Source organism: Lepidochelys olivacea, assembly GCF_965140295.1.
Source record: "Lepidochelys olivacea isolate rLepOli2 genome assembly, chromosome: 11".
NCBI classification, from domain to species: domain Eukaryota; kingdom Metazoa; phylum Chordata; order Testudines; family Cheloniidae; genus Lepidochelys; species Lepidochelys olivacea.
Window position 1 is genome coordinate 61,281,449 of NC_140421.1, and position 14,386 is coordinate 61,295,834.

At 40.2% G+C, this 14,386-nt stretch overlaps 1 protein-coding gene across 15 annotated transcripts in view; it reads left to right on the forward strand.

The window, feature by feature from the left end:
* ABI2 (abl interactor 2) overlaps nt 1-14,386 on the forward strand; it is a 102,884-nt gene that overhangs the window by 68,981 nt on the left and 19,517 nt on the right. For 3 of the 15 annotated variants that reach the window (XM_084643875.1, XM_084643872.1, XM_084643880.1), the window contains 5 exons: nt 2,122-2,219; nt 6,524-6,670; nt 7,787-7,911; nt 8,983-9,162; nt 13,733-13,891. In XM_084643875.1, the coding sequence (XP_084500001.1) occupies nt 2,122-2,219; nt 6,524-6,670; nt 7,787-7,911; nt 8,983-9,162; nt 13,733-13,891 (709 nt within the window). The remainder of the gene's footprint in view (nt 1-2,121; nt 2,220-6,523; nt 6,671-7,786; nt 7,912-8,982; nt 9,163-13,732; nt 13,892-14,386) is intronic. The other 12 variants (XM_084643881.1, XM_084643883.1, XM_084643882.1 and 9 more) reach the window with 7 other exon arrangements.

The following is a 14,386-nucleotide window of genomic DNA, read 5'->3' on the forward strand; positions in this document are numbered from 1 at the left end:
TTTGAGGGTATGTTAAATTAGATTTAATCCTATAGGTAGTGGTTATGATGCAGTTTGTGTTCCCGAGTGATAGACACTTATGGGAGGTTTGAAATATCTAGGATGGAATTTTCGAAAGTGCTTACACTGGTTTAACTCTGCTCCCATCTGAAGACTTTTGAAAATCCTACTCATAGAGCTTAATGTGCCACTGACATCCTCTGCATAAAAAGTGACCTAGGGGTTAACATTAATAAAGGATGTTTGTTTTAAACAACTCGGACAGGTAAGTGGGTGATACCGACAAGTTTGATGAAAGGAGATGCTGCAACTTTAAAAAAAAAAAAAAAATTCCAGCTTTTGGGATGTTTTCCATGTTCTGTGAAAAGAATAAAATGTATTTTCCTTTAATTATACACTTTTTTTCCTCTCCCGCTCAAGTTGATGGAATTCAGTGTTTACCTAGCCCTTCACTTAAAGTAATTTTAGTTTTCATGTTGCTTAAAGTTGGCTTAAAGGACTTTATGATACTATTTGCAAGATATGTTTGTAAAACTAATCAGAACATTTGAGACTTTTACTGTCTCTCAAATTCTAAAAATCTCAATAGTCACTTCTTTAAACTCTTCCCCCCCCCCCTCACCACCCACGACAAGCTAAAAGCAGCATAGCTTTGAGATTTCCATCTTCTGTTTTCACCTTCTATATAGGAATCAAGTTTCAGTGTGTCAGGATACTGCAATATATTAATCCTTAAATAATCTGTATCATTTAAACATCAACAAAAATAAACACTGCTTGGCTTTTGGAGTGATTAAAAGGATGTAATTTGCCTCTAAGAATATTTCTAAACAATTTGATCACTGAGCCTCTTCTATAAATAGGGGGACTTACTTTCTGGGAATATGTCACCTTATTTGGAAACAATACATGTTGGAAATGATATACGCTGTAGCTGTGTGCAATAGAGCATGGCATGGGTATCCAAAAAGGAGAGTATAAAGAGTATTTAATAATGGGAAATAACCAACATAAAAACAATTAAAACCCTAAATTATTTAGCATGAATCATTTGACATTATTTATATGATGAGGAATAGATTTAGGGCTCATAGATTAAAAAGATATTTTATAGATCCTCCCTACATATATGTGTATAAATTCTCTACCTGCTGTGTCTAACTTTTGTATGCAGCCAGAGAGCTATTCATTGGCTTGGTGTATACATTAACAACATAATTACTACTAACATCATGAATTATAAATATCAAAACATTTTGTTTTTGATCAGCACTGAGATCAGTCAACATTGATGCTGATGACTTAAATAGTGAAATATTAACTTGAATTTGTAGTTTCTGATTATCTCACTATTTTCTAAGGAAGAAAACTGGAAAGATCACATCAGTAGTCATGATTTCTTTTTTCCTATTCCACAGACTAGAGATTTAGTTTAGCTTAGACTGTTATAAATTTAGTGTGGCTACATGTTTTGTATGTGTAGTTTATGTTCATTAAATAGTTTTGGTATATTAATGTGAAAACATTACAATATATAGCATTCTGTTTAAAGCATAATTTTATATTAAATCTTAAAATGTGAGAGATTAGTTCTACTGGAGAATACCTTTAATGTAAAAATAACTACTAAAGTTTAGCTGCTCTTTAGTTATCTGTAACCCTACTTACTCCTCTAGTTTTTTAAAGTCCATTCTCAAAAAATATGGGGAATTAACATTAAACAGTGCAACTAGAAATAACTGCTTTTATCTTCAACAAATAAAACAAAACAAAACAAAAAAGAAAACGACTTTGTTGCCCTGCTAAAAGGGATTTTTAATTGGATTAAGTACAGCTCAACATCAGCAGAGATTTAATATTCATGTGATGGCCTAAAGGTGAATGTAGTTTCTATATACAAATCTTTGCAAACCCCACATAATAAAGAGTCCTTTGAGTGCAACTGTTGACCTCTGGCAGAGTAGAAGTTGTGTATGAAATGCATGGCCTCTCAGTTTTTTTCAGTTTAAACCTTCCCCTGGCCTCTTTAGTACTATAGAATGAATTTTCAAGGAATCTTGCTCTTATTACCTAAAGTCTGAGTATAGTAAAGGCTGTTTTTCTCTCCGTTCTTTCATGCAGGTTAGTACACAGAATATGAAGATGGGTGGGCTGCCTCGTACCACTCCACCTACCCAGAAACCGCCCAGCCCACCAATGTCAGGAAAAGGAACGATTGGGTGAGCACAATTACTGTAGACTTAATATTTTTGTAGAGAGTAGATGGGGAAGAGATATTCCTAAACAGCTGAGCACCTAAATTTCTACCAGGGCAAAAATTTTAAACATCTTCCTTATTCTTGCTTCTTGTCCACCATCTAAAGATGGGCTGTGAGGCTTGGAGAAGTTGTACCACCATCCTTTTCATTGACCACATCTTAAATTGTAAGTGATGTGTTGCTCACTGTAGATGATGAAGGTCATTAGAAGTTTTATTCAGGAAGACTTCCTTTGATTTCTTTTGGCTTGTGTTATCTGTGGTGGATAGAATTAGTGGTGTGTTTTTTCTGACAGGTTGTACTGTCTATCTGCAGTAGCTAATGTAATATCTAAATTGACATACTGTGTCACAGGTTGGGCATATATGCTGTGAATGGTAAAATGTGCTTTCCAGTGGAGCTATGAACCTGAATTCTACATTTTCTTCATCTGATAGTCCTTATGAATTGTGTCATGAGGAACAGCAGCCCTTCTAGTTATTGCATTGATGTAGTGTATGTTCGTGTTAGAATTCTCTGAAATGCTTCTGGTTCCATGTGCAGGGCCAATTAGACAGGCAGAACTGCAAGGTCTGAATGTGTGGATGAGATGAGGGTGTAGGAAGGAGGGGTTTAGATTTATTAGGAACTGGGGAAACTTTTGGGAAAGGGAAGCCTACACAGGAAGGATGGATTCCACCTAAACCAAAATGGAACCAGATTGTTGGTGCTTAAAATTAAAAAGGTCGTAAAGCAGTTTTTAAACTAAGGTCTGGGGGAAAGCCGACAGGTACAGAGGAGCACGTGGTTCAGACATCCCTTAGGGGAGGATCTATAAATGGAGATTCCTGATGTCCTAATAAGAAGGAGAGGATGGAAGATGAAATACTTGTGTGACCTGCGTAGTGTGACCTGATGAGAAACAGTCAAATGAAAAAAAGTCCCATTCAATTACATCATGTGATGGCAGGCAGCTAAAAAGTGACAGGTTTTTAAAGTGCTTATATACCAATGCTAGAAGTCTAAATAATATGAGTGAACTAGAGTGCCTCATATTAAATGAGGATATTGATATAATAGGCATCACAGAAACTTGGTGTAATGGGGATAGTCAATGGGAAGCAGTAATAACAGGCTACAAAATATATTGGAAGGACAGAACAGGTTGTGCTGGTGGGGCAGTGATGCTACATGTGAAAGAAAGTGTAGAATCTAATAAAGTAAAAATCTTAAATTAACCAAACTGTACCATAGAATCTCTATGGATAGTAATTCCATGCTTAAATAGTAAGAATATAGCAGTCGGCATATCTTACAGACCACCTGACCAGGGTGGTGATAGTGACTGTGAAATGCTCAGGGAGATTAGAGAGGCTATTAAAATAAAAAAAACTCAATAAGAATGGGGGATTTCAACTATCCCCATAGTGACTGGGTACGTATCACCTTAGGAAGGGATGCAGAGATTAAGTTTCTTGACACCTTAAATGACTGCTTCTTGGAGCAGTTAGTCCTGGAACCCACAAGAGGAGAGGCAATTCTTGGTTTAGTCCTAAATGGAGCACAGGTTCAGGTCGCAAGAGGTGAGTATAGCTGGATCGCTTGGTAATAGTGACCATAATATAATAATATTTAACATCCCTGTGGCGGGGAAAATACCACGGTGACCCAACAGAAAGGGGAACTACACAAAAATTAGGAGGTTAGTTAAACAGAAATTAAAGGGTACAGTGCTAAAGGTAAAATCCCTGCAAACTGCATGGAAACTTTTTAAAGACACCATAATAGAGGCTCAACTTAAATGTATACCCCAAATTAAAAAACATAAAGAACCAAAAAAGAGCCACTGTGACTAAACAACAAAGTAAAAAAAGCAGTGAGAGGCAAAAAGGTATCTTTTAAAAAGTGGAAGTTAAATCCTAACGATGAAAATAGAAAGGAGCATATACTCTGGGAAATGAAATGTAAAAATATAATTAGGAAGGCTAAAAAAGAATTTGAAGAACAGCTAGCCAAAGACTCAAAAAGTAGTACCAATTTTTTTTAAGTACATCTGAAGCAGGAAGCCTGCTAAACAACCAGTGGGGCCACTGAATGATTGATGTGCTAACGGAGCACTCAAGGATGATAAGGCCATTGCGGAGAAACTAAATGAATTCTTTGCATTGGTCTTCATGGTTGAGGATTTGAGGGAGATTCCCAAACCTGATCCATTCTTTTTTCGGTGACAAATCTGAGGAACTGTCCCAGACTGAGGTGTCATTAGAGGAGGTTTGGAACAAATTGATAAACTAAACAGTATAAGTCACCAGGACGAGATGGTATTCACCCAACATTTCTGAAGGATTACTAACTGTCATCTGTAACCTATCATTTAAATTAGCTTCTGTACCAAATGACTGGAGGATAGCTAATGTGACGCAAGTTTTTAAAAAGGGCTCCAGAGGAGACCCTGGCAACTACAGGCCTGTAAGCCTGACTTCAGTACAGGGCAAACTGGCTGAAACTATAGGAAAGAACAAAATTGTCAGACACCTAGATGAACATAATTTGTTGGGGAATAGTCAACATGTTTTCTGTAAAGGGAAATCATGCCTTATCAATCTACTAGAATTCTTTGAGGGGGTCAGCAGGCATGTGGAAAAAGTGGATCCAGTGGATATAGTGTATTTAGATTTTCAGAAAGCCTTTGACAAGGTCCCTCACCAAAGGCTCCTAAGCAAAGTAAGCAGTCATGGGATAAGAAGGAAGGTTCTCTCCTGGATTGGTAACTTAATAAAAGAGAGGAAATAAAGGGTAGGAATAAATGGAGAGAGCTAAATAGTGGTGTCCCCCAGGGGTCTGTACTGGGGCCACTCCTATTTAACGTATTCATAACTGATCTGGAAAAATGGGTAAATAATGAGGTGGCAAAATTTGTAGATGACACAAAACTATTCAATATAGTTAAGTCCCAGGCAGACTGCGAAGAGCTACAAAAGGATCTCTCAAAACTGGGTGACTAGGCAACAAAACGGCAGATGAAATTCAGTGTTGATAAATGCAAAGTAATGCACATTGGAAAACATAATCCCAACTATACATATAAAATGATGGGATCTAAATTAGCTGTTACCACTCAAGAAAGAGATCTTGGAGTCATTGTGGATAGTTCTCTGAAAACATCCACTCAATATGCAGCAGCAGTCAAAAAAGTGAACAGAATGTTGGGTATCATTAAGAAAGGGATGATAATAAGACAGAAAATATCATATTTCCTCTGTATAAATTCACAGTACGCCCACATCTTGAATACTGCGTGCAGATGTGGTTGCCCCATCTCAAAAAAGATATATTGGACTTGGAAAATGTTTAGAAAAGGGCAACAAAAATTATTAGGGTTATGGAACAGCTTCCGTATGAAGAGATTTTAATAAGATTGGGACCTTTTTCAACTTGGAAAAGAGACGATTAAGGGGGGATATGATTGAGGTCTATAAAATCATGACTAGTGTGAAGACAGTAAATAAGTGTTATTTACTCCTTCTCATAACACAAGAACTAGGGGCCACCAAATGAAATTAATAGACATCAGATTTAAAACAGAAGGAAGTACTTTTTCACACAACACACAGTCAACCTGTGGAACTTCTTGCCAGAGGATGTTGTGAAGGCCAAGACTCTAACAGGGTTCAAAAAAGAACTAGATAAATTAATGGGTGATAGGTCCATCAATGGCTATAAGCCAGGATGGGCAGAGATGGTGTCTGTACCCTCTGTTTGCCAGAAGCTGAAAATGGGCAACGGGGGATGGATCATTTGATGATTACCTGTTCTGTTCATTCCCTCTGGGGCTCCTGGCATTGGCCACTGTCGGAAGACAGGATACTGGGCTAGATGGACCTTTGGTCTGACCCAGTAGGGCCGTTCTTATGTTCATGTAATGGCTGATTCTGAAACAGAGTTTATTGTGTTAAATTCAAAATAAGATATTTACATGAATGCAAACTACTCTGATCTAGTAGTGGAAAGGCAAACTGACTCCTCAACTGCTCGATTCAGATCAATAAAATATGTAAAACAGAAAATTCCTGCATAGGAAAAGGGGTTTGGGTAATGGAGAGCATAAATCCCATCCTCCACTCCCTGGTCATAAATTGGACATTGCAGACGTGTGGAAAAACAATTTTTTTGAGTCCCTTAGATTTTGCGACACATATAACTATAATTTTACACTGGTAAAAGATCTGTGGCTGCGCTATATTCTGACTAAATTTGCTTCTGTACATATTGCTTTTTTTGTCCAGGCGTCACTCTCCCTATCGCACACTGGAGCCTGTGCGTCCTCCAGTGGTACCAAATGACTATGTACCTAGCCCAACACGTAATATGGCTCCCTCGCAACAGAGCCCTGTTAGAACAGCTTCTGTGAATCAGAGGAATCGCACATACAGGTATTCAGTCTACTCCTGCACAGAATGTGGTTGGCCTAATACAGTAATCTATACAAGATGCACTGCTGTGATTAAAATCAAACCCAGATCCTACTAATAACCTCACTAATACACTACTGACTGAGAAACCCATTGACTCATGGACACAGTTAAAACAATAATATTCCATCTTAAAATTTACTTCACTTTTTCCCCACAATTACACTTTAATTTTGTAAGGTACAGTACTTCATAATTTACTAGTAAAATTGTGTAGTAGAAATAGTCATAATAATATGGAACTTGGCAACATCACTCTATTTAATCTTTACAAAGATTTGGGGAGATTATTTTGTGTGTGCGAATTATGAGGTATGCTTATTGGAGGACTAAAAATTGCTCGTGCTTCATAATCAATTTTTTTTGAAAAATAAAAGATCTTGAGACTTTAGGATGAACAGTGCTAACCAGTTCTGTAAAAATGAAGTAATCACAACTTATAAATGAGTAAACGACTAGCTTTGAACTCAGAGAGATGTTATGATGTATAACAGAAGATACTGTTTCACTGACCACTAGAAGACTTCCTCAGTCCTAGGAATTGTCAGAGGTATAAGATGCCACCTGAGAGCTAAAATGTCTCTCTTAAAATATTAAATTCTTCTTCAAAAACATTTAAGTAGGCTGACAAATAAGCTTTATACCATATCCATTCTAAACACGAGAAAACTTGATTTTATTGACTTCAGCAAATGTTGATAGATTTAACCTTTCTACTCCCAACAATACTTAATGTGGAAGCATATATAATAGAATCTTGCAAATCCACATGCTTTATATAATCTGTACAAAAATGGGCTGTCTCTCTCCACTCAAAGATTTAATAGTATTGCAGTGGTGTCATGTTAGTTAGCTTTTCAAAATGCCGTATATACTTGTTAGATTACTAGTGCCAAACGAATGATCATTCTTGATCAAAACTAAATGCTTTTGTGAAAAATGATTTTTGTTATATCAGCTTCAGTTGTTTGTTTCTGCCAGTTATTAGTGTGAAGTAGCAAGTTTCTATTGTTGGGTTTTTATGTATTTTCTCCATGGACCAGATTATTAATGTTTTGGTGGCTTTGGTTTCTTTAGCAGCAGTGGGAGTAGTGGAGGGAGCCACCCAAGTAGTCGGAGCAGCAGTCGAGAGAACAGTGGAAGTGGAAGTGTGGGTGTACCTATTGCTGTCCCCACTCCATCTCCTCCTAGCGTGTATCCAGGTAAATAGGAATCTCACCTTCCTCTCTTTCTCCCCAAGTTCTAATGTTTGAGTTTATTTACTGTTGTGTTTGCAAGACTCTGAATCTCCAAGAGAATTTTTCAAGGCAACTTTTCCAGAACCATACAAACTTTAACATTGTTTTGGTGCTAATAATTAAAATGTGGGTACCTTGATATCCCCTGAGTGTGGAAATGTTTGGTTATGCTGATATTTGCCTGTTTGCCTTTTATGTCTATTGGTTAATCAAAACGGTTGATTCATTTAAACCAGCTGAGACAGGAACTCTTTGTCTAGACGTGACTAGATAGGACACAGCACTGTTCCAAGAAAACAGTATCTCTAGCTCCTTTTAGCCAGATGAATGGTCTTTCATTTGCTTTCTGTTCGTGTAGGCATCTAGAAGTTTATTAGAAGCTTAGATTTATTTTTTTTAAAAAGGCAAGAACACAGTAAAGTAAATCTTCAGTATACTCATGAAAGCAGAGCAGATTGTCATGGAAAAGGCAGTCTGTCAAACATAAACACTTTTGGTTCACAGAAATTAGTGTTTGTACTCTCCTTTCTTTTTCTCATACAGTGTTGAGGATTTTCTGCGTGCTTCTTTCCTTAGTCTTCTCAGTGAAATGAAGGAAAACCATTATTTTAGCATAAATTGTGTTCTGAAGAGTTGTTTTTCTGTGCCAAACATTGCTATGGGAAACTGATGGCTTCCCTCTGCTATATGTTTAATTTTGTACAAAAGCTACCAAGTTGTGTGCTACAGATTGGAGAGTAACTATCAAAGGGGGAAAGCAGTCTTTCTTAAAGTAATGACTTTCACTGAGATGTTCAGAGGTTGGTTTCCACATCTGTAATTGATAGCAGACTTTTTTGACCCAGGTACCCTTATTTGCTGCATATACTGGAATGCTCCTGTAACATAAGCGTCATTTTTTTCTCATCCCCTCTTTTTGTGCTAGAACATTTAATGTTTACTGAATATCTAACACTGAATTGTCAGAAGGCTTTTCTAATCCTTGCTAACCTGATCTCCTTATTAACTTTACCTCTTCCTCCTCTTTTCACATAGCCCCTGCTGGCTCAGCTGGCACTTCTCCCCTTCCTGCTACCTCTGCACCTGCTCCTTCCCCCCTTGCTCCTGCTACTGCCCCCTCTGCTGCCCCAGATGCTGCTGCTGCAGGAGCCCAGCCTCTTGCTGATGGCTTCACCTCTCCAACTCCCCCTGCTGTTTCTTCCACTCCCTCAGCAGGTGAGTCTTTGCTCCATTTCATAGACAGGTGAATCAAGATGTGAACACAATCTGAGGCTTTTCAGAGATCCTTGGGAGTCATCAATCTTTATGGCTTTTTCTGGTTTATTTTTTTTGGATATGAGTTTTGTCGGAAAACACCTGTTCTTCCAGGAGATTCAGAGTATTAGTCCTATAAACAACCACTATGTTGTATGTTTGTGGCAGTGTGGATAATGTGAGCTCCCAGAGAAGCGTATGTAGGATAAAGGCAGAAATTCTTTTGACATCAAGCAGTTGTTTTTCTTCTAATATTGGATTCAAAATGGTGCCTCTAATGAAGTGTGTGATGTGTATGATTTTCTGTGACCTGACTCCCGTGATTAGGGCCCTACTAAATTCACGGCCATGAAAAACGTGTCATGGACCGTGAAATCTGGTCTCCCCCCTGTGAAATCTGGTCTTTTGTGTGCTTTTACCCTATAACTAACCAGATTTCATGGGGAAGACCAGTGTTTCTCAAATTGAGGGTCCTGATCCAAGAGGGCATTGCAACAGGGTTATTTTAGGGGTCACAGTATTGCCATCCTTACTTCTGCGCTGTCTTCAGAGCTGGGTGGCCGCAGCTGGCTCTGAAGGTAGCTCTGAAGGCAGCGCCCCGCCAGCAGCAGCGCAGAAGTAAGGGTGGTAATACCATACCAGGCCATCCTTACTTGTGTGCTGCTGCTGGCTGCGGCTCTGCCTTCAGAGCTGGGAACCCGGTTAGCAGCTGCTGCTCTCCAGTAGCAGTGCAGAAGTGAGGGTAGCAGTACTGCAATCCCCACTACAATAACCTTGTGACACCCCTCCCCCCCCAACTCCTTTCGGGTCAGGATCCCTACAATTACAACACCATGAAAATTTTGTTTTAAATAGCTGAAATCATGAAATTTATGATTTTTAAAATCCTATGAAATTGACCAAAATGGATCGTGAGTTTGGTAGGGCCCTAACCATGAGGTGTATTGGGCCAACATCTCTCCTTTCGATTAGTTGTTGCAAAAGAGACATACATTTTTGTTTCACTACTAGGGAAATGGAAGTTTTAATACACAAATTGAGTCGTTTTCTGCCAAAAGACTTTGTTCAATAGGTGATATATACTGCGTGTACTCAAGCTTGCTTTCTTAACGTTTATAAAGCCTCTCTGCATTTTTATTTCTTTAATTGCTGAAGTTGCAACATGTTTACTAAATATAATGTAAGACTAGTATGTATTGCCTTTTGTTTGATTGATTTGGATGTAGTATTGTTATGTAAAGATCTGTTTTATATATCAAAAATGGCTTACATGTGTTTGAAGTAACTGATTGTAATGGGTTCTGCCTCTGATCACAACGCTGTATTAGTTCGGATGTTTCATAACTGTGGTCTACATTCAGGCTTATTTAGAAATTTTGTAACATGCGAGAAAATATTCTTTAAGTAGTGTTTAGTTAAAGGGTTAAATTAAGCATGTATCATTATTTCCTAATCTCATATATAAGAATTCTTATAACAACTGTAGAGGCACCTGAGCTGTGATGAATCTCAGTGGCAACAAATCGTCATAATGTCTAAAGTATTTGTGCAGTTAGAAGATGGACTGATTTTCAGTTTTGATGCACTGGTTTATGAAAAATGTTACATGTCTCTAGGTCTTAAACTGCACTACTTGTGGATTTTTGATAAAACAATCAGAATTAAATAGAATTGAAAAACTCAAGTCCTTTAATAAAAATTCAGATTATCTGATTTTTAAAAAATAATTTACTATCTTCCCTTTGTTAAGAAATAAAGTAAGAGCTGCCCACTTTCTCCTTATATTAGCCTAGTGTTCAGATGACTTCCCTGAAATAGGATGCATGAGGATAATAATTTTGTTTTGAGAATGAAGAAAGTCACTGTTTTTACCCTTCTAGGGAAAAAAAGGCCAATAGAAAAGCCACTAATTTTATTAAACAAAACCTGTTCTATGTGATTGACTTTGAGCATATTTATTCCTTAAATACAAAAAGTACACTGTTATAAATTCTGTAAATAAAACAAGAATCCAGTAATTCTCAGTCTACTTTACATCTTTTGTATTTTCCCGTGGATACAGATAACAGAGTTAGTGTTGAAAAAGTAACATGTTATGATATTTTTGCCAATCCAGATATGCTAAAAAAAACCCCACCATGGCTGATGTCAAGCTGGCTAGACAGGAATGCAGATTCTTAATGGATAAAATTCAGGCCTCCTGTCTTCCATTGACTTTACCTACTAGCACAGAGGTGGGCAAACTACGGCCCGCGGGCCACTTACGGCCCACGGGACTGTCCTGCCCAGCCCCTGAGCTACCGGCCGGGGAGGCTACCCCCAGCCCCTCCCCTGCTGTTCCTCCTCCCCTGCAGCCTCCGTGCGCTGTGCCACCAGCCCTCTGGCCCACCGCTCCTGCCGGGGAGTGTGTGGCGGCGTGGCTGTGAGCTCCTGCCGCTCTGAGCAGCGTGGTAAGGGGGCGGGGAGAGGTTGGATAAGGGGCAGGGTGTCCCGGGGGACAATCAGGGGACAGGGAGCAGGGGACGGTTGGATGGGGTGGAGGTTGGGGGGGGGAGCGGTCAGGGGACAGGGAGCAGGGGGGGTTGGATGGGGTGTGGGGTGTGGATAGGGATTGGGGCGTTCAGGGGACAGGTAGCGGGGGGGTTGGATATGGGGTGGGGATCCCAGGGGGCATTCAGGGGTGGTGGTGTGGATAGGGGTCATGGCAGTCAGAGGACAGGGAGCAGGGGGGCAGTTGGATAGGTGTGGGAGTCCCGGGGGCCTGTCAGGGGGTGGTTGGATGGGGCAGAGAATTGTGGGGGGGGTCAGGGGATGGGGAGCAGGAGGGTTGGAAAGGGGGTGGAGTCCCAGGGGCGGTTAGGGCCAGGAGTGTGGATAGGGATTGGGGCAGTCAGGGGACAGGGAGCAGGGGGGTTGGATGGGGGTAGGGTCTCAGGGGGCGGGGGTGTGGATAGAGGTCAGGGCAGTCAGGGAGCAGAGGGGGTTGGATAGGGGGTGGGGTCCTGGAGGATGGTTAGGGGCAGGGATCCCAGGAGGGGGCTGTCAGGGGGACAAGGAACAAAGGGGGTTGGATAGGTCAGGGGTTCTGAGGGGGGCAGTCGGGGGGCAGGAAGTGGGAGGGGGTGGATAGGGGGAGAGGGCCAGGCTGTTTGGGGAGGCACAGCCTTCCCTACCCGGCCCTCCATACAGTTTCACAACCCGATGTGGCCCTTGGGCCAAAAGGTTTGCCCACCCCTGCACTAGCAGCATCCCTCTCCACCAACCAGTGACTCCGCCCATTCTCCTCCTCCCCTAGGCTTCTGGATAGTTCTGGAACCTTCTTACTGTTTCCTAATAGACATAACGAGAACCTTTGTGATCTCATCACTTCCCAGAGCTTAAAGCTTTCATTCTCAGTCTGAAATTTCCCCCCAATGTTTCTAATACATTAAAAAAAGCTTTAAGCAAAGGCTTCATCAGCCAAAGTGACAGATTGAAAAAAAGGGAGAATGTCAGTGAGGAGGACAGAAATTCACTGGGTTGAGGTCTTTGGCGGGGGGTGGGGGTGGGGCAGGGACCCTGGAGGTTTTTACAACTATGAGTTTCACCTGTAATGTTGTGGAGGAGGAACCATGTAAACTGAAAACTGTCTAGTTTACCTTTGTGTCAATAGCATGCTTCAGAGCTTTAATTAGATGTAAATACATGGTAGCTTAACATCGTGGTATATGACTGGTTCAAGTATGATGACAATGAGATTCAAGTCAAATTACTAGTCTTCTAGTTGTGACTTCTGGGGTGTAGTTTAAGGTAAGCACACATTATTTACTAGATGTCTGAATCAGTTTGATATAGAAATTGTGTGTTGCAATGTTAACATTGGCTGGAATAAAGCGGAGGTATTGAAGGGATTGAGTCAATTAAAATTTTTCTAATACATTGGAACATTGTGCTGGATTCCCTTTCCTCTTCCCGAGCTGTTTGTTCTTTTCCATTCTCCAAAAATGATCCTCCACACATTTCCTGAGAGCTGTGGCTGTGGCCTTTAGTCATAGAATATAACACATTTGTGATCCCTAGAGATGACTTCCAATTGAATTAGTGGGTACCTTGTGAGTGATTTGAACACTTGGCTAGCTAACAATGAAATGAAGCATCTCTACCTGATTTGTGAATGAAACTCTAGTTTAATTTGAAAAAGACCTTCATTCCTGAATTTACATTTATTATGAAGCATCATATAATATTACTAACTGGAAACAGTGTCCTCCAGTTTTAACATTTTAAAGCTAAAAGTTCCTCATTTTTGTATTTGCTTTTGCTGGTGGTGCTAAGTATAGCAGTTGAGTAAGCGTTATTTTTCCTTGTGTCAGTATTATCTGACATTCAGAGTTCAGCTGATCTGGCAACTGAACAAAATGCTCTTAAGATGCAGACTTACTGTTCCCTCCCCCCCTCCCAAATTCAATCCTTGGAGTAAGTCTTGAATATAGGCATAAAAAAGCCAGACTTCAATCTTCTCTTTGCTAATGCCTCTTTCTTTCTAACCCAGGTCACCCAGTTCAGTTCTACAGCATGAACAGACCTGCCTCCCGGCACACCCCCCCAACAATAGGGGGCTCTTTACCATACAGGCGCCCTCCTTCTATCACTTCACAAACGAGCCTTCAGAACCAGATGAATGGAGGGCCTTTTTATAGCCAGAACCCAGGTAAGAGGGTTACTTCAGTATAGCCAATCCAAAACACCAGTGTGTTCATAACTTCAGAGTTGTGAAGTCTCTTTGATACTGCACTGTTTCCACAGTAGATTTTGTGTGCTGCTTTAGGTGATTTCTAATATAGTGTTGGTAGCCCTGGTAAGGCTATTGTCCACATATAAGGTGTTCAGTTCCCATTAATGCAAACAGCCTAGAATAGTTTATTTTTAATTGAAGCGAGTATAAAATAAAAGTGTCTGACTCGACAAAACAGTGTGGGGAGGCACTACACACAATCCCCTTTACACGGCTCATCCGGTGGATCTCATTCTTGGTCTGCAGTACCCCTGTTGTTCCAATCCTGGTTGAGGATTGAGTGTTTGGTCTTTCATGAACTATTCGAATCCTGGTTCCCAATTACTTCAGCCTGGAGACTTGTATGTTTCTCTCCTGAATAATGGTCAGTCTAGGAGGCAGGGCTTTCCTCTTGGAGTGTGTTTTATCAGG